The sequence below is a fragment of the Tachysurus vachellii genome, chromosome 22, assembly GCF_030014155.1.
Source record: "Tachysurus vachellii isolate PV-2020 chromosome 22, HZAU_Pvac_v1, whole genome shotgun sequence".
NCBI lineage: Eukaryota > Metazoa > Chordata > Actinopteri > Siluriformes > Bagridae > Tachysurus > Tachysurus vachellii.
Genome location: NC_083481.1, coordinates 6,955,601 through 6,977,552, shown reverse-complemented (window position 1 = coordinate 6,977,552; position 21,952 = coordinate 6,955,601). Strand labels below are relative to the sequence as shown.

General features: G+C 37.9%; 1 protein-coding gene across 1 annotated transcript in view; it reads left to right on the top strand.

The window, feature by feature from the left end:
* Positions 1 to 21,952, top strand: part of si:dkey-49n23.1 (semaphorin-3D) — a 54,429-nt gene that overhangs the window by 5,600 nt on the left and 26,877 nt on the right. Inside the window, exon 2 of the mRNA XM_060857800.1 lies at positions 14,373 to 14,569. Coding sequence (XP_060713783.1) covers positions 14,434 to 14,569 — 136 coding nt within the window. The 5' untranslated portion in view covers positions 14,373 to 14,433. The remainder of the gene's footprint in view (positions 1 to 14,372; positions 14,570 to 21,952) is intronic.

Genomic DNA, 21,952 nt, shown 5'->3' with positions numbered 1-21,952 from the left:
CGGTGTTTTATACTTTTGTATATAAAATATCAGCTACCCTGGAATACTTACTGTAGATTAGTCTTCATTTTCAGCAGTTTATGAAGAAGCAAAAATACATATATTTTTTATCTGGATGAAGTTGTCAATGTATAACTATATCATATATCCTAATCATGACTTTTCTTTGTATACCCTCACAGCTATATTTCTTCATATTTTTCTATTTTAATATCTTATTTAATTTTCCTGTTCACATAAGCTGCATGCAACACAGATATTAATCATAGCCCTTGAGTCAATTATTATACTTTATCAAACACCCACCAGAGAATTTTCCCCCTTTCAGAGTGCTCATAGTCAGGGTGTTGGCCCACAATCATTCTGTTTGCCAGTCCAGGGCTGCGGAAGCTATTACAGTCTGTGGGAAACAAAGCCAGCACTGGAAGGTGAAATAACTTCAGCGAGTGGACACTATGTGCAGAACCATTGTAAAAGGGGCTATTGTAGTTATTGTGGGTTAGTCGTCTCCAAAGTATTTTTTGTTTCTTCCTCGCCTGCTGTTTCCTGTGTGTGGAGGAGTGCATGAAGAATAGAATAAGAGAAAGAGAGCACTAGAGAGGAGGGCACAGACCACCCAAAAAGAATGTCACCAGTGTCCTGATCTCTTACACGCCATCCTATCCTACTCCGCTTGGAAAATGTGAATGTGGAAAATTCTAAATAGAGGTCATTTAAAATTCCTTTTCCCACAGAATATATATATATATATTCCCACAGAATATATGCTTATGCTTATGCATATGCTTGTTTACCAGGAAAGATTATCAAATAAATCATTGGGCTGATGGACACCTATGTTAATTAATAGTAGTCATGAAGTTTCTTGAAGTAAATAAACTCATCCATCATTTTTATTGACAGCTTAATTACATTCGGTTTGTTAGCTGTTGCAGTCAATTCCAGTGCTGCAGATGTGACTTGATCTTACCTGCCTAAGCTTTGCATCAACAAGACCAGGCATATGTGCTCATGTAAGCTTCCGGAAACAAAAAAGAAATAGAAAGCCTATACTGTCATTGTATAGCTCTGCATACAGCGAAATTTGGAACACCGATACTATCTTTAAGTAACAGACACATAATAATATCATTTTTATTCATTCATTTTCTACCTCTTATCCGTACTACCTCGGGTCACGGGGAGCCTGTGCCTATCCCAGGTCCCAGGCGTCATCGGGCATCAAGGTAGGATACACCCTGGACGGAGTGCCAACCCATCGCTGGGCACACACACACTCTCATTCACTCACGCAATCACACACTACGGACAATTTTCCAGAGATGCCAATCAACCTACCATGCCTGTCTTTGGACCGGGGGAGGAAACTGGAGTACCCGGAGGAAACCCCCGAGCCATGGGGAGAACATGCAAACTCCACACACACAAGGCGGAGGCGGGAATCGAACCCCCAACCCTGGAGGTGTGAGGCTAATGTGCTTACCACTAAGCCACTGTGAGCATAATAATATCAAGAACAGGAAAAATAAATTTTACATACAGTAGAGTGCAGATGGTTTAAGAAGTGTCAGTTCTCCAATAAGATACACTGCAAATATTGCTTATTTCCTCTCTTCTGTTTAAAAATTTACATAGAGTGCAGATGGAATAAATGGAATAAAGTGTCTGCAGCAAAAAGTGACAGTAAAAAAATGAGTGACAATTAAAAAAGACAATAAGTAACAATAATAAAGTGACCAGGTGATACTGCACATCTGATAAACATGTTCAATTATTTCAATTAATTCAACATTCACACTCTGGCAAAGCTTTCAAAGGAAGATGCATGTCTCAGTAAAATTTCTATCCTGCAAAACCTCACAATGTTTAGGTTTTGGAAAAGGAAGACACATTTTTCTACTTTTTTCCCCAACCTTTGTGCCTTAAATGTGATGTATTTTAGGTATGTTTGACACTTGAGTGAATTTGGCATTAAAATACAGAAAAGAAGATCCAGAACTGACTATATTCAGAATAAAAATAGATATACATTGAGGATAGTGTGAAAAGAATGTGTCAACAAACTGCCAACTTCTCTCCTCACACCCAGGATTAAGAGAGGTGTGCTAAAACACATATAAGGTGAGAAAGCGCACGTTAGCGTTGAAAGTTATTCTTTGTTGCTGAGAATTGTGGGAATGAATGTCTGACTGCGATTAGTTCTCTGTTTTACTTACAGTGAGTGATGACAGAAAGAGTGCATTCTTACATTTGCTCTGGTTAGTAGATGATTCAATTTCTTATTTGTGAGAAATGTAAAAAGCTCTTTCTGCCATCTGAGCCAATCATAAATAAATACCAAGTTTTATTTCTACATTTGGCATCAATTCCAGTGCTGTAGGCTGAAGTTCTTGCATTGAAATGATTATCAAATGTACCAGTTTTCATGTCTTTAACAAACATAGTGCTCTTTCACAAGACGTGTACAGGAAGCTATTGTTAAAAATGTATTTATGTGCTTTCTACAGTGCTCCTACACGCAACAACACACCATCAAACATCAGATGTTTAGTTTATGATCCTTAGTGGATAAAGTGGAGTTCTCACACGCAATATAGGTCCAGAGAATTTGCTATTTAATTTAATTGATATATATATGACTATGGTTTTGATCTCTAATGTAAATCTGAATGCAATGGTCCCCGAAGACCTTAGTTACTGTATAGAAATTAGTTAGTCTTTATTGACTGTATAATTTCTTTTTTACGACTGCAGATCTGAACAGGTGGCCTCTTTACCCCTGCCATTTGTAGCACCAGTTTAACATATTGGCCATTTGTAATAAAACTGCAATCGTTCTGTCACCCTCAGTTTGCATTTTAATTTACATTTTAATTTCTGACATTTTTAGCATTTTTTTTGCATGTCTCGGTCCATGAATTGGCAAGACAGCAACATCATTCCTAGCAACCACCTCAGTTATTATTGTATTGTATTGCTTCTCTATTATCTTAATTAATTGCCCCTTATCTTCATCAAGTCAACAATAACAGAGTTTTACCCAGAAGTGCACTTCCTTTCCAGTGTACATCTGAGGAAACGTGCTGGCTGGCGCCAGCCTCAGGATGACTAGCTGGAAGTGAGTCCATGTGGCGCAGACACCGGCAAGTTTCCTCTATACACACGCAACCAATTGTAGATCTGAAGTACAGCAACAGACACGATGGTGAGATGCCGTAGTAGTCGCCTTCAATAATTATACAACATTGTGATTCAGACAGCTCCAAGACATTATTTACTTTGCAAAAAAAGCTTATTGGTGAAGTCATGCGGAAATATGTTTGACGTAAAAACCTGGCTATTTTTGTTTCCCATTGTTCTGGTTTTCGAGCGACTCTGCTGTTAGGAGTTGATTGTGTACATTAATTTCAGGTTGTAATGGAGTCACATTACTTTTTAGTCCCACTGTTCTTCTCTAAGATTTCTTCAAAATAGGAAGATGATGTTTGTATTCTGAGTCGAGAAGAGGTTCCTTAAGCAGTGATTACAGTTTTCAGACTTCTGCATGAAACAAGAATGGAAACAATCCCAAAATTTTATACCCAAATGAGTGTCGAGGCTTTCGGTAAGCTATGTACCATCTGTGCTTGTGAGAGGTTTTTGGAGATCATTGTAGTGTGAGATGCCAGTCTTGTCCCAGGGCTTCCTTGCAAGGAAGATTAATCAGTAAGTAGTGGATAAATAAATGAAAGTGCCCTTAAACTTTATATGGCACATATGCTATTGTGAGGATCAAGTGTTGTCATGACCTTCTTTTTGGCCCCGTTAGAATGCTGTTGCTTAGATGAAATCATTGATTCCTTTTCAGAGAGTGGAAGGGCAGGGGAGGTTATTGGTGTTACACCTGGTGTAAAGACAGAGATGGCTCCCCTTTGGACTGGATGGGAGTGCCACAATGACCCCTTAACACTCCAGGGACTCTTGCCTCCCAGTAGGGAGCTCTCACTGTGTTTTTTCTCACTCTATAACAACCAGCACTGGAATTCTTCAGGCCAAAAGGGCCAAGATAAATCAGCTGGAGATTATGAGGAAGTATGCATCGGACAGGCTCATGAGCAGAGAAAACTAACATATTGCCAGGACTTCTCTCAATAGTTTGCAACATGGTGAGAGGCAACCAAGACAAACAGATATTATCAAAGGATTATTCCTATCTGTAAATTTCCATTCCTTAGATTCCTTATTTTTGTATGACATGTCTTTGTGTAAATCCTTCGCCTTATTCCAGCATTATGTCATCACATGGATGACCTCGGGCATCAATATTTATTATATTAGAATTAGCCACAATGTAGCATTTGTTAGCTTCCACGTCTTCTGTCAAAACTCTGAAATAATGCAGAGACCAGCAAAGTACTTTCTGAACCCTCAGCCAAGCAAGCCACAGGTAACTCTAATTGCTTCCTTACATTTCTATATGTCATCTTAGGTCATCCTGTATATAAACAGCTTAAATATTTTGCAGACTCTCCTAACAAGCAGCATATGAGATGAGATATAAGCCCCCTGCAATTGTGGTTGGTGTTGGCTATATGTAAATGTCCCCACCAGGAACCTGGTTAGAGTTGAATGGAGTTCTCTTGAAGTAGTTTGCCTAATTGCGGCAAAGTACCTTAGCATAATTATGCTTCCCTAGCTCAACAGGCATTTCCATTAAACTCGAGTGTGCTAATAAAGACACTTCATATTACAATTAGTCATGCGTATACAGAACACTCTTTAGAGTGAAGTTGGAACTTATTGTTGTCTTGCACCATGTAAAGAAGTGCCCAAATAGGGCTATGACAACAGGAAAGTGGAGCGTGACACTGTTTTAAACAAGCTGGCTCCACTGTCAGTCTGAATTAGTGTGGGCTGATCTGTTGTTTGATCATCAGGCAGACAGCTTGCACTTCCGCTAAACGGAATTATGAATGTGTATTTTAAGGGTGGGTGCGACATCCAAACAGAGATGAGGTCACTTAGACCACCAGAGATGATCATCAATAATTCACCCTATGTCATCTGTTAAGCACCAATACGTTTTTTGTCAGTATCCAGAGATTTCATGATAAGCCTAAATCAACAATTAAAAAAAAACTTGATTAAAATAAAACAAAAACACAAAGTAAATGATCTAATGGCCAAGACTGTCCAATGTTTGGGCAGAAAAAATGTTATTGTTGCAGATTTATTGTGATGAGATTTTAAACATTACATAAACTATGTTTGACAGGTACAACGGGGCTGATTTATCAATGTTTTAGTAAAGATGTGTGTAGATGTTTTCATAGTCTATATCGATCTAGTCTCATCAGTTTTACAAGGGTTTTGGTAGCCGTGATTTTTTTATGTACACACAAGCATGTTAATCATTTGTAAATTTACAAGTGCTTAGCTCGGCTTATTTTCTATAATCTCTCTCTCTCTCTCTCTCTCTCTGTCTCTGTCTATCTCTCTCTCTCACTCTCTCTATCTCTCTCTTTATCATTTAATGTATTTTAATTTGTACTCCTTATACTGTACATACATTTGCACCAATGTCAGAACTCTAAATGTTACAAGCACTATGTTTAGGTCATTGCTTTGATTTCTGTTTGCTCTATTGTTTGAACAGTGTTTTGTATAAACTAAACTAATTCTCTTTGATAAGACAATGTTCTTTTGATATGGTTTTTGGCAACGACACACTTTTATTATTTGTCTCCAGTCTGAAGCTAATTGGTTTGATGTGCAGAAGGTATTGTGTCTTCTTCAGTCAAAGCAGACTAAACAACCAAAGAAACACATTGTATCCTGAAAATCTGCCTTTCTCTTGTAAGACACCCCACAGCGAATGGCAAGAGCAGAGCCAAGCCTTAAAGCCTGAGCGCTGTACTAGAATTAACTCCCATTCCTGCATCCAGAGACAAAACAGATCCTAGATTAACATTTTTTACACCAGCGAGTTTGATTCATCTACTTGCCTGCTGCCTCAGCAGTGTAAAGTGTTAGGACACGTTTCTGTAAAGCTATGAAAGGAGATCTCCTATTTCAATCTTCTCCAAGCAACTAATTTACAAATTGTCTGTATTTTTGTGACCATTTTGGTTTTGAACACAAATAATGACACTCATTATCATGCATGCTGTCATTCTCAGGCTAAAACAAAACCACAAGTTAACATTCGGTGTAAACTCAACAGAAATCGATGATTGGATTACTGCGTAAATTAGCAGATGTAGAGGTGTTACTAATAAAGTGGACAGTGAGTGTATGCTTGTTTACCAGGACAAAATCTGTACATTGTGTTTCATGGCATTTTTTTATCGTTGCAATCAGATAAAGTACATTTGGTACATTACATAGAAATACAACATGTCCTTGCACAGTCTGTGTCATGTTCAGACAGTTTATTGCATACCTTGAAAAATGCATTATTCTAATCCTTGCTATTCATTTTATTTGATGAATTTGACATGTCTGTATTCTTCCGATTCTCGCATCATTCACCAGTTTAAAACCCACTACAGTACAGTGTCTGTACTTCGTCTTCTGCAGTGGATGGATATTCGACCCCCAAAAGGCATGTTTAAATTTGACAGATTAGTCATCTGACTTGTGACATTTTTCCCAGCCACTGATGTTTAAAGATTCCCAGATCACACTAAGAGTGCTTTTGAATGGACAGCAGCAGGGATACAGATGATAGAGACAATGACAATGAAAGAAAAGGTCTTTCGTTTCTTCTAAGGCTTTGTGGTGACATGAGATGTAATCGTCATTTGGTGAGGTTGTATGAGAATGCCTCGTCATACCAGAATCACTACGAATGCCTTCACTTAAATTTGAAAAAATAAAATTGTTCCAGGTTGTGCACAATTAGTAGCTTGCATAAAACTACTATGATTCTTGGGTTGCACTGGGGATTAAGAGTAATATTGAACAGACATGTTGAGCTGTCAGGCAGCCAATTTGCGCATTTACCCTGACACTGTGCATGGATCTACGCTTGATAACTTATGATGCAGGAGTGTATCAGTGATAAATGGGGGTGGGGGGTGGGGGTTTAGGGGGGGCTTTGGACCAAGTGGTTTTTATGATATTTGGCACTTACAACACAGTTTGTAGGTGGTGGTGGTATCTGGGTAATATTTTCATCACCCATAATTCCTGAATATAAATTTTCATGGTTAATCTAGCCAGAAATCATCTGGACAATGTTGTTCTTATTTTATTACAGACAGACTATCATGGAAACAGATTGTTTCCATGATGTCCAGATCTTTAAGATTCTTCATTAAGAATCTTTAAGATTTTTACATTTTGTTTGTATACATTGCTAAGATATAAACTGTTGCTGAAATTTTGAAGATATGATTTTAATGTCCGTTTAGTTCTTTTTATTACCCACAATAAAAGAAGCTATAAACATTCATTTCATACAACTGGCTGACACTGAGGTCTCCTTTTTGAAAGTAGTAAGATAAAACCAAAAGAAGTTAAATAAATTGGTAAATAATCATCTCCTCCCAGATGGAAACTTATCCTCCTTATCAACAGAGACAAAATGTTTTAATCTGTTTATGTAGAGCATCTGACATGCAAGTTCCTGGAATGTTGTTACTATAGAAACGATTATGCTATCAACGATATGCTATGCTATCAACTCATTTGGTAGGTTATTAACATAAATCTCTATAAACAATAGACTTCCAGGGAAAGTTCTTTACAGATCATGAATGGTCTGGTATATAAATGAACCACCCCCAAAAGCTGAAGTAATCTTATCCGAACAGTGGGTAAGCCAATTTTCATTATTTTAACTATTTAGTTAGGTATTTATACTGCACATTATAGGCTATATACAAATTTTGTACTCTGTGAACAGTAACTTGTGAACACACATCTTCAGAATTGTTCATCATGCTGATCTACCTCCTTTTGTGTCTCACACATCCCTAAAAACACATACTTCCTGAGAAAAATCTCCCACATCTTTGTCTTATTGTTTCATATTGCTAAATGGCTAGCATAAACAAAAGGTTTACTTAGAATTGCTGGATTTTAGCCATAAACATGAAAAGGTGTGTCACAGACGAAGGTCTCTTGTGAAAATGATATGAACTGCTGTTATGTGCTACTGAAGCACTGGCTCAAGCTGAAACCTTTTTTCTCAGTTAGGGCAAGGCACCACAAGACAGAAATGCCCTGTGTCCACAGAAAGTTCTAAGAGCAGCTCCTGGATTTTTCTGGCAATAACCTCTAAAGTGGACAGTCATTCTGTTTGCCTTCCTGACTATTGCCACGTGGCCAGATGTTGGTATGCAGAGGTGAAGTATCTTATGCTCCAATTGGCCTTGTAGCCTGGTATGTGAAGGAGTGGAGCTTTCCCTGGCCCAGTGCTCACACACTCCAAAACAAACCTGGAGCAGAGGTGTTTGTTATTGTAGGAGGTTAGATCACAAGATCTTTGGGAGTGTTGTCCAAGACATTAAACTGCCCTAGTCGATCTCTGATGTAAAAAGACCCACATGTTTTTCCTGATGATTTTTATGTACACCAATGTGCTAGTACATCCTAGAACAGTGGTCTTCACTATTATTTTCATGTGAGCCACACTGATAGGACAAAGTCAATAGGAGAGCCACTTTCACCGCAAAGTATGCCAAGTTATTGTCTTAAATAGCTTATCTGCTTAAATACAATGTACAATATTGCAATACAATAATTACTCGAGTTGCGGATGATGCATGCTCCCCATCAGTTGCCTGTTTTGTCACTGTCACATTGCTTTGTTGCTGTTCATTTTGTGTCCGGGATTGTTTGATAAGAAATCGATCCATTTTTTAGTCCGTGTGTACAGTTTTTTTTTTTTCTATGCTTCCCTGATTGTTTTTAATGTTATTTAAATGAAAAATAAATTTTAACCACATGATCATATCATCGTATTATTTACTGCCATGTGAGCCGCATATTAAAGCTTGGCGAGCCGCAGGAGGCTCGCGAGCTGCGCAATGAGTAACACTGTCCTAGAATGTTCTCCCACTCATCTAAGATGCCAGAGTATGCACAGAGGATGAGCGTATTCATGTTGACAGCTAAGGAAGATAGACATATCTTCATCACACGGAGCTAAAATATTTTTGTATCCTTGTGTGAAAGCATTTAAAGGGCGGAGGAACTTTTGACAGAAAACATTGCTCTCTGTCCTTCAACTACAGGGCACTGATTCAAATGTTCACACCTTGTTCTCATCAGATAACCTGCTGCACTGTGGTTAGGGACAGATTTGGATGTAGTGCTGTGTTTCCTCAATCCTAAAAAACACAAGTATATGACTAACAGATGTCTCAGAAACTGGTCTTTCTAAAAACTTGTCCACAAAACGGTCTTGCTTAGTATGTAATGTTGTAGCTGAATTTCAATATTTTTAGGGATATATTTATACAGATGCAGAATAGTTACAGTGATTAACTATGATCATCATTCTATAGTAGCGAAAGGAGCTAACACAATTGGTACCTTAATCGCTTAATCGCTTTAATTCATGAACATGAACGTGGTTAGAGTCATTTAAACTGAAATTAAAATGAGTCTTTGCTGTGTTTTTCTCAAGATTCTTGAAACAGGAAGCAGATCTGTCAACTGTCCTGGTCAATCAGTATACATAGTTTGTTTAATTGTTCACAGTGAATAGTGATAAAGTTGGCCAGATCAGTGAAAGACCACCGTCGGAAACAGTTTCCCATCCAAATGCTCATGTTTGAGCTTGGGAATGAAAGGAACTGGTTTGAATTAGAAAGTGTTTGCCTTCAGTTTTCTCCTGGATACACGTCTGGCGTGCATTAAGCTGCTGTCTTTGTATGTGGGGACCGTGCTGCTTGTTTTTCGGCTGGTTGAGTCCACTGTTGTGTGCTTTCATTGTGGCAAGCCTGGCAACAGCTCACTAAACATCACACATTTTCCACTAAAAGTTTAACAGATTATTGAACAGGTTGTGCTTCTGTCTTCGGCAGCTTTTTATAACAGCATGGTGAACATTCTATGCTAAAGTTTAGAGAGTGTCATGTTATACTTTGACAGGAGAAAAGACACTGTTTTGATGATCATGATGCTAGCACACAACTAAGGCATGTGTTGATGTTACAGGGTGGACAAATGATTAATTAATTAGCTAGACCACCGGGCAAGTGGAAGCCCTAGGGTTTTTGCCCACTGCCTTGTTTGACCAGAACCTAAATGATTAGACATGAACTTAACATAACATAATGTAATGTAATGTAATATACAGAACTAGCCAGTTTAATGTGTATATATACTAAGGAAAACAAGTATAAATTCTGGACGATTTTTTAGCACTTTTGCGCCTACAACAAAAAGTCTCTATAGGCTTCAGTATTTAACATTACATGCAAAAATATATTTGAACGGAATCTGGCTAAACATTTTTATTTTCTTTTGACTTTGTATTGTGGTAGTTATATTAGAGCTTGGGGGCACGGTGGCTTAGTGGTTAGCACGTTCGCCTCACACCTCCAGGGTCGGGGTTCGATTCCCGCCTCCACCTTGTGTGTGTGGAGTTTGCATGTTCTCCCCATGCCTCGGGGGTTTCCTCCGGGTACTCCGGTTTCCTCCCCCGGTCCAAAGACATGCATGGTAGGTTGATTGGCATCTCTGGAAAATTGTCCCTAGTGTGTGATTGCGTGAGTGAATGAGAGTGTGTGTGTGTGTGCCCTGCGATGGGTTGGCACTCCGTCCAGGGTGTATCCTGCCTTGATGCCCGATGACGCCTGAGATAGGCACAGGCTCCCCGTGACCCGAGGTGGTTCGGATAAGCGGTAGAAGATGAATATTAGAGCTTTGTGCTGCACATTATTATGCTGTTTTGGTGGTTCTAAATGTTACTCATTCTGGAACGATTTCTGTTATCTATGCACGTTAATTAATCAAACTAGTCAATATATACAGTACAGCTATGTCTTGTCAGCCAGATTGGATTTTTAATGTATGTTTAATGCAGCAACTGCAGGGTTTCAGAAACACAGATGTTGTAGTTGATGCTTCCAAATGAAAACTGTTGTTTTGGAAAAGTCAAAATAGGAAGTAAAGTTTATTTGCTTTCTCTGGCTGGACTGCCAGGCAATTACAAATAAAACACTAATAGCCCATAGCTCTGGGTTAGTGGTTTGCCCATCCTGAGTCTGATACTGATATTATGGTAACACAGAGATTTATGTGGGATTCTACCAGGTCACCCAATGCAGAAATTATTGTGATGTCTTAAATGTTATAATATACGTATATAATAGGTTTATTTGGTTCTGTCGATGCCAGTGGCAATTAATTCATTTGTAATATTCAGAAAAAGGGTTGGATATTAGTTAGTGAGAAATTACTGAAACACAATGAAAGTCAGTGCCCTGCTATTTTCTTTAGTCTTACCAATCACGGGCCCACCAAGGCCACTAAGGGAAGTAAAGGCACTCATCCATTACACTGACAGCTCCAACACTCCATTCATCTCAACAGCCTACAACATGTCCCTATCTGAGACACTGCATGTATGTCCTGCCTTTTCAGCACAGTGCTCTTTATTGGGAAGAGCTCAGTGTGTGTTTGCTCTTATAAGGTCTAGATTTTAACAAGAAATGTCACGGTATTCCACCACCTGCTATTTGAACTCTGTTTAACTCATTCTCAATGGCCAAATTCCTTACTTCAAGTCAAACAAAGCATCCATGAATTTTAGCTGAAAGATTGATGAGATAATGCATAGAATTATTTTGCTTCTCTTTCATTTATTTTAATGGCTTAGGCTATTTGTTAGGTCCTATCCCAGAATGCTGTGATCTTTCTTTTCTGATTGAGAAGTCATATATTCATTGAAACAAAGTCATGGTGGGGGACCAGCCAAATATCAGATTGCTTAACATTCAACAGTCTTGTCACATGGAAGTGCCTAAATATCAGCTACTTCCTCTTCCTGATGTGTGATGCTTTTCCCACACTTTTCTGTTTGTTTTCTTTCCTTGTATTGAAAAAGGTAATGACTGTCTTTTGTCTGGGTCATAGGAAACGAAACTTGATTTGACTCGATTTACAAATAGAATCCCCCCCAATTAACCACATCGAATGTCTTAAATTGGATGCAAAAAAGAAAGTTAACATTTAGACCACAAGCATTTTATATAATCACATCCAAAAGTCATATATTAACCAATTACTGTAACTGCTTACCATGTATTAGTTAATTTGAGTTCAGGATCAACTGAGTACCATTATTCACCACTAGATTAGGTTCAGAAATGCATTGCCTCCTTTACTGAGTAGTAAGTTCATAGTGATACCGCGAAAAAGAAGTCCCCTTAGAGTCCATAATGATGATGTAAAACAGGTTCTTTATTCCTCATAAATCAAAGTTAGTACTTATAAATCAGGGTTATGAAGAAATACAATCTTAATGGGAAATGATGAGGTGTAATTCAGATAATTTCTTTTCCACCAACTGGATTCTGTCACTATTAAGCTATACATAAAATCCCCTGAAGGTCAATTTTGCTAAATTAATTGTATTAATACCAGATGGGTTGCTTTCACTTTGCAGAGCTCACATTTGTTATATCGTCTCTGATTCAACATACTGTAGTGAGCAAATTCACTTCAACAGAATGATTAATACCTTTGCAGCAATTTGGTGGAAGCAATTTGGAATAAAGTCGTTTGATCGTTTCTTGAGTCGGGCACCTGCACTTCGGTTGCTGATATAAATTCAGCCTCAGGCTTGGGGCCAGATCTTATGGACACTGAATGGGCCTGGGGTGTAAATCAGACTTAACATCTTACCAAACTGCTGCTGTAAAGCTTTCACCTCCTTCAAACCTTTTGATGCTCCCCAAGCTTCCCCATCCGCCTCTGAGAAGCTTAAGCAGATGCCCCTGACTTGCAGACATGGAGTGGTAACGAGTGACTCAAGCTGGGCTTTTTATGCTGGAATTAAATTTATTGTTGAATTAGACTTCATCTGCCTCAAAGGTTTGCCTCAATGGTTTCTGTCTGCTGAAGATCCCGCTGAAAGATTCTGTGTTGGAGTAGAGCAGCTTAATTGGCATAGCTTTTGAGGTTGTGAATGGATGGAAAAATGTGCCCTATCTCCATTTTGCATATGTTTAGCCCTAAGCTCATTTTGCCTGTGTTTGAAACTCTCCACAGGGGTATTTGCGGTAGAATAAGTGGGTCTCTATGGCCCTATCTACAATAAACCCCAGCATGGGAACAGGCCTAGTATGGAAAGCAAGCACAAAGAAGACTTACAATTCAACAAGGCTATTTTTTGGTTTCTTGGTCAGCTAATTAGCAGAGCAAGAAAAGTGATAATAGGTTTCAAAAATATTCATGTTATATGCATGTTGACCTTCTAACTATCTCCAGAATGTTTTAATTGTACGATTACAACATCTATTTATTGTGTTTATGGTGCACTTAATGCCCAGTGAAGTGTTTTGAGGTTACACAAGCAATTTGTTTACATAGTGTGACCCTTGTAAGGAAATAGAATAAAGATTGCAAGGTGCTGATTAGCCATGGGAACCATTGTCTAAACAATGCACCAGTTTTCCCCTCAGGGTGAACCTTGTCCAGCTGAGGTCACACACTGGCACACATGCACATCAGAGTCAGGTAGCGGCTTTCTGAGTAATCGTGTTTGTCTTTTAAGGGTCTGTTTCTCTTAGACACTGTCACCACTTGAAGAACTTCCGCAAGTGCTGCAGGCTTCAGAATGGCGTCAGCCCCAGAGTGTGTCATTACAAAAGAGGATGTCCAGCTGGAATGGTTCACTTTTTTCAGAAAACAAGGCAGACGTCAATAGGGCTAGTATCAAATTGCAGGAATGTCTTCTGGAGCCTTCTTTATCCTTATTGAGGCATCCTTAAGATGAAGTTGAAAAGGGCTTGTTTTTCCACTTGTTTGGTCATTTGTCAATTTTGAGGACCACTAAGTAGTTGGCAACATAAATACATGTCTTTTGGAAAGTCTATGTCAAACTTGATAGGCAAAACCTTTGCGTGTACGTACCAGTCTGGACCAGTGGGAGCAAATGTCATCCTTGTCAAGCGGCACATACAGTATACAAAACGTGAACTTGCTTTCAAATGTGTTTTAAATATATCTTGATTATATTTAAAACATATTGAATTAATCTGACTAATTATTGCATGATTAGCTTGAATTCATCCCATTAACTGTTGACAGCATCAAGTAATCATATATCGTGAAACACTATTATATACACACATGCTTCTAATCATAGCTTTCCGGTTGATGCTAAATATCTTCAGTAAAATATACTTTTTCTGTGTCTTTGTGTTTTTCAGAACAGCAAAACAGTAATGTGAAAGAGAACATTTCCTGCACTGTTACTAGAAGAAACTGGAGATGAGGCTTGTGGGATTCTGGAGGACGGGGCACGCCTGTCTGTTGCTGGCTGCAGTGCTTCAGTTACTTCTGACTGGCGCTAGAGCTGACAGGGCCTGGAACCAGTACATACCACGACTGCAGCTCTCACATACAGGTTAGAAACCAATAAAGCCAGCTTCCTAGTTTTAAATTTACGGTTTAGTTTCCACATGCTATTATGTTACCAGGATCTTGGATATTTGTAAGTTCAGACAATAAAAAACTGTAGGAATGCAAACTGGTTTTGAGGAATCACGGTCTTAGAATTCTGGAATATTTCTATAATAAGTATAATATGTAAATTTTATAGTACACATAATACATAATATGGAGTGTTTGAAATTATTGGTACTGAAGGAGTACAAAACTGATTACATGAATTCAACATTACATTTATTATAAATTGAAACTGACATTGGAAAGCTTGAGCAAAACAGGGAAACAGAGCTAACTAAGTGGTGAATGATCAATGCTATTTATTTGTTGCTGTGTATTTATTAATGGAATCAAAAATAAGTATAGCAAATAATGCTATTAAGGACTTAACACTGTGCATGGTGTGTGTGTTCTTCGAAGTATAAGCAATGAACTTTCTAATATGCTTATAGATCCACTTTTCCTTACACATTTTTGTAATTAGAGCATATTCTTTCTTTTACATTTCAAGTATTGACCCTTTCCTTTTTACGGTGTTATCACTGCGATGAATGTGGACACTTTTACAGTGTCCAAAAAAACAACAGCTCTAAAGATAAGGTTTGGCCCCTGTGATATTTCACTTGGCATCCCACAGGGTGTCTGTCTGATCATTCTCTTCACAAAGGCGCTCATCCCTAGAGCACTTGGCTGTTATCAGCTCATCCCAGTCCACCCTCAGCACTGACCTCCAGAACTTTCCGGAACCGGCCAGTACTCTGCCGACTTCCTGACAGGAAAGAACCGCACAAGGGAGGAGTCATACAGTGTCTTATATTCTTAACTGCTAATGTGTTTCCCATTATCTCTAAGCATTTTTATACTCTGTCTCAACATACACATCATCACTGAGGCGCCAGTTATTTATGACACAAGAGCAGCACACCTCCAAAGCTGGGCAGAGAGTCTCTAACCCAGACGTTAGTCATTACTATGGAAAGGTATCTGTAAGGAGGCCAGTTGCCTCACTTAGGGAGGAAATAAGAAGAAAAACAAAATTTGCACACAATGCTTAAGAAAAAGGTTAGCTGTCAGTTTCCTGTTTTAGAGGACCTTCAATTAGATTTGTTGGCTGTAGTATTTCTTGGTTAATCTTCATGGAAAAAAAGAAAGTTTAGACTGGAGCCTTTGGTCCAAGAGCTTTAGGAAAATAATACATAGTTACCCTGAATAATGTCTGCACATGCCTGAAAAAACCTGTCGGATAGTATCAACTCTTTGGTTAACATGAACCGATTGCAGCTAATGGCATTATGGTGCCTGACTGGATTTGATGCCCCACATTTGCCACAGGATTAATCCTTAAAAACAGAGCCCTGTTGACAGATTGACATAAAATAGATGTTCCATTGACAGCATTATATGTCTGGTTCTCACCACAGTAATACTCAGAGATATTTTTCCCCTGACAGAAGACGTGGACAGCAAAGTGGATTACAACGAAAGTGAACGGGCCTCATGGTTGCGAATGACATCATGTCTCTGTTTCTGCTTAGCAGGATTGAGCTTCAGAATTACAATTAACATTCTGGCAGCTGCACTTCTTAGTTTTTGTTTTACATTGTAACCCAAATACTGAGATTTTGAGGGGTTAATTCCCCACCCAAGGTGAAGCTCTGCAGAAAGCCATAAAAAGGTTCCAGTGGTGGACTTCAGTCATCTCTTAGAGTCAAATATTCAATAGTATTTATTTTCTGTGTATATCACTGTTTAAGTCCACCTCTACATTCTGTAATTCTGTCTGTTCTTGGAATGTGACCCATTCAAGATAGTTAGGCTGCTGGTGCCATGTGGTGTCATGCCGACGGCCTCTGACTGTGTGACATCTGTGCACATGTCGGATGGCTCTACACTTTAAGCTTTGACCTAATGAAGCTGTCAAGTCACGGACACTGAACAGGGCACACAGCCTTGCTAAAGAATGCTTTTAATTAGGGGAAGTACACAGCGAAACACTGGGCCACTGTGGCATGTGGGCATGAGTGTATCATCTACACCACCGCAAGCAGATAAATGATTAGCTCAGGAAAGAAAGCTGCCTTTATCCAGAAGACCAGAGCTGCAGGTTATCTAGCATGATTTAACAGGATGGTCATTTTCAACTGAAGTTAACCACACTTGCCTGATGCTAGATAGCTGCTAGATAACAATATCTATCCCTAAACCTGATCCAAATGATCAAGTTTCACTAAAGTAATACTGCCATGTCTTTCGGATAAATCATATTCAGAGTACATCAGTCACATTCAAAGAGATTGCTTTGGTCCCTCTAATCTTACACTCTTACACTAGATCACATCATCTTCATGACAGCTGCTGATTAAAATAGATCAAAGCTTTTCTAGCGATATCCTGTTGAATTGTAAATGGTTAGGTATCAATAGGCCAAGCAGCATGTGGTCTAGCTTCTCTTGAAAAAGGGAGCAGGATCTGGAGTACATCACTTGCCTTAAGTATCTCTCATGCTGTAGTAAAGTGTGTGTGTGTGTGTGTGTGTGAGTGTGTGTATGTGTGTAGGTGTGTGTAATGCATAGCATAATGTCTAAGAGACTTGATGTGTTGCAGAACATTGAGGGACTTAATGCAGTAAATAGCACAAAGAGCTAAAGGTGTTCTTGTCATTGCTCTGTGTCTGTGCAGCTCCATTACCCCCGACACCACAGGGAGTCCAGACCTCATCCCACACAGCCTGACCCCTAATTCAGTGACTAATTTACTAAGTGTTTATTTTTATGGGTCATAGATGATAGCCGTGGCAAGCCATTTTAACCCTTGTTATAATGTGAGAAAATAAAAGAATGCCTCTTGAAACAGCTTCAGTATTTCTTTCTGGTTTTTGGTGCAAGCTTAAAGTCATACACCACTTACATGGATGGACTCATAAAGATGGATTTTTACTGACATTAGCTAATTGCTTAATGAAGAATTGCAGTGAACCTCATGAGGGCAAAGTCCTATGAGGCCAATGAGAAAACACATTCAAGAAGACTTTACTCAAGTCTCAGGGTGGACCTTTTAACACAGGGAAATAATACATGTGGATGTATCCAGATGCAGAAAAGTCTATCATGTTCCAGTTTCAACCAATCAAGTATTAGTATTATTAGTATTATTATTCAGTAACTTCTAGCAATTATTCATTAACTACACTGAAACTAATAGCCACAAGAAAGAACACTGGTTGTCTAAACCAACCTACTTTCTTCATGCATTAAAGTAAATTAATTGAGTAACATTAATAGAATTAGTTTTCATACATCCATCATGATTTACACAACAGACAAATTACCACTGTACTATTCTACCATGTTTTATTTACCTAAATTTAATATTTGACTCATCAGCTCCAACATACTCATGAGATTTTACAGTGTAATGAGTTCACATTAATACAACATGATTGATTACACTCACTCTACATAAAACAGTATAGTAAAGTACTATACATATAAATATATCTATAGGCATTAATTACCTTTTTATAAATCTGAATTACAACATTTTCGTTTTATCAGTGTGGGTGCCATTTTCTTCAGAACAGGTTTACACTTATTGGTCATTTACGTAGGAAGCCAAATGCTAAAAGCACAAGCTAGATCATTTTGGAAAGAGCTACAGGTGTGTTCAGTCAGTTGTATATGGGGATTTATGCGAAAGGGAGTGAATAGTGTAAGATTTAAGAAAAAGAAATGACAGACATGTACTCATATGCTCATCCTCCCAACACACACACACACCCACACATTGGTGAGCTTGAGGGCAGATGTTTTATATAAATGAAGATATCATATAAAAGAGCAGCCTTATGAAGACTCTGTAGGAAGAAAGGAGATGTCATATTAGCTTTGCAGCCAATTAAGCACAGAAACTTGTCCTGGTCTTAACCTTTCGTGTTTCTACTGTAATACTGAGGATTTATCTCAGTTTCTACAAATTAGTGAGCTCAGGGTCCCATTTACTGGCCTCTCCAGATACCAAATGAATCATGGCCCATTGATAGTCTAGAAATACAACTTTGATCTGGCTCTCATACTGTAAAATATCTATGAAGAACTTATCAGTATCTGTCAGATATGGTTGCATTTTAGCCCACAATATACTTTAATATTTTATTATCTGCCTATTGTTTATCTTGGAATGTTTCAAGGAAATTTCTTCTGTTTAAGTCTTTAAAACCTTATTTATTATAGCTCTTTTTTTTCCATTTTGAAATATTATTAGGAAAACCATTACTGAAGTGAATGATATCATTGGAAAATGAGGTAGTGCAATGCAGTCCAGCATGAACCAGTATTACTATGATAAAAGCCCACCACAAAAGTTAATCATTTTAAAAACAATTCATGAAACTTGTTAGTTCCTGTTACCTTTAATGTTAAAGCAGCTATAAAACGTTAATTGTCAACCTTTCTTAAAGTTAACAGGAAATAAGTGATTTTTTTTAGTAAAGATTTTGAAGTTTACATTTGCCTGTTTGAACATGCTGATAATGGAGTCTCCTTCCATACATGGTAATCTCCTTCTAGTAATATTCACATTTTTACATTCACAAATTATTTTTAGTTGTTAAAAAGCAGCATGTTTACTCTATTTGCCTTTATACTTATATTATGTTGCATATTTAAGGTCTTGTTTCATAGGGTGCCAGTGAATTAGACTTTACTATAGAAACTATTATAATTAGTTATGTATTAATATTAATATATACATAATATTGATATAATCTGCCAATATATAAAAAATATCCAGTTCATCCAGTATCCAGAAAATGTAAAAGCACAAAGTATATATAAAGGTAGATAAAGGTATAGAGAATTTCTCCTGTCGTTAAATAACTAGCAGACAGTAGGTGAACCACTTGGGTGCAAATGTACAGTTATTTGGTTTGGCAATGCTGTTTACACAATTTGTAATATCTCTGTCTTGCCTGGATTCCTTTTTATAAAGTATATATCTTCAGTAAGAAGTATTTATAATGCAACTGTCAGCTGCTATCAGTTAAAAGCTTACAGCTATCATTGCAATCTTGAGTCAAATGGAAAGAATAACAAGCTAGGCTTTAAGGTTTGGCGACATGTCATTGTTGCTGGAACCCACTAATGTTACTTAAGTCTATGTGTTACTTAAAGCTGTGGTACTAAGACATTAACCATTCTTATAGTGGACAATGTTCCATGGCAGGGATTCAGTATAAGCAATGGCAGAATAATGGCTGGGGATTCATAAGAAATCAATTCATAAGAAATCAGTTTCCTCATACCATAACTTGTCCATATGTTTTTATATTTCTCGCACTCTCCTCTGCTTACATTCTTCTGTCCTCTGTTTCAACCCAGTTCTCCATAACCATCTTCCCTTATTAAACTCCTCTTTCCCACTCTTGCTACTTTTCACTCATTTGAATGCTCATAAATTTTATGATCAAAAATTTATGATTAATGATAAATCTTTATGTTAAAATCACTTTTTAAAATTCATTAGTTGAACAATTTACTCTTCTTCAACCATTTTTGATTCCCTTCATCCCTTGTTGTGATGCTCTTCTTTCACTGTGGTTTGATGTAGCAGAACTCAGTCATACATTAGTCCTCATTCTTTGCTATTGAAACCTTCAAGTGCAAAGTAGAGTGAGTAGGGGGCAGGGATTTCTTTAGTTCTTGTCATTCCGCCTTGTTTTCCCTTTCCACCCTCATCAGGCTAATGAGGCTGACCCTCAACACCTCCTGCAGAGTGGGGCCTTGTGAGTAATTATGGTCACTGGCTTCCACTGACCCAGGCTAAAGGACTCGGAGTCTCAGTGGAGTCTCACAATATCCGCCAACTTTAAACTGGATATCTGGTTATTGCAAGTTTGAGAAAGAGAAGATGAAGAAGGCAGGAAATTAAAGTTAACCTGCCTTCCTTCCTTCTAGAATGGCCTCACCTCTCATAATGGGAAGAAAACAGGCAACATTCTTGAACTGTTTTATAAACTGTTGAATTAATTATTTTCAGCTGAGCTCAATTATACAATGGATTTATTTTTTTAAATTTCTCATTCCCTCCAGATTTGCTGCTTGAGGTCCTCTAATTCTTTTAAACACACTTTCAGTTGAAAGAAATATGTATAAATGTCTCTTAAAGTGAAATAAATCTTCAGCTTTTTATTACATTTTTATTTAAAAAAAAACAAAAAACTTTGTTTTCTTTTCCCTTGAGTGTGTCGCTCTCTCTGTTCTAAATCATATGTGAGTTAGCCTTAAAGCAATTCATGTATTTTGTATTAGTGTCAGGCATTGCAAAATCTTACAGAGAAAACCAAACACAACCACAACATGGCTGGGGATAAAATTAAAATTGACTTTGCCGTTGTGCCATTGCTTCACCTCATTTATGTTTATGATCCCATCATTTTCACTGGGGAATACATTAAACTTTCATATCATCGAAAGCACAGATTCCCCATGGACCTAATAAAGGCTGGAGGAAACCTGAGGAGAGACATATTTTTGCCTCCACACTCTGTCTTAGCCTCCATGAAGAAAAACAACTGGAAATGGTCAGAGTTATGTTTTGGTGCCCATAACTACTGAAAGTAGGACTTTAGCTTTTCAGTTACTAAAACTCATTCGGAAATTCGTCATTTACATGACCAAAGGTAGATGTCTTCATAACTGTCTTTTATTAAACCATTTACAAATCATTACCTGATTCCATCCAGATGATAATAGCTTCCTGAGAATTAGGGAATAAGCCTGTGGTGTCAGGATATTTTGTTACTGTTGTGAAATCTTAATGAATTACCTGTCACTGACTGTTGCATCAATCTGTTACTGTTGTTTAAACTCCCACAAGGCAATAGTAATCTCTCTATCATCATGACCCCATAGTTCTTATTCGCCTGATTTTATTGCCAAATGACTATTTTTCTTTTTTTTGTTATTAAAGCACTGTCCTGCTATACTATGCACTGTAAGGAATGGCAACTGGAGTACGTAACATTACTATAGATCCTGCAAGGCTCAACAATTGGTGCTGAAAGAGTTCTTACTGTTTATACAGCAAATGTATTCCATGACAGTGAAAACACTGCACCAGTGCTCTGTCATTAATCTGTCTCTTACTGTTTATCACTGGGTAATGAATACAGATAACTGTACATAGTAATAGTATGCGTAGTAATGATGTTAAAAATACCATACTATCTTTTCTGTTCTTGACCTAACACGTAACTTGTAAAATCAAATGATCTTTTAGTGTTAAGTCTAGTGAATTGTAATTAAATATTTTCCATGCAAAAGTTATGGAAGACTAATGGATTAAA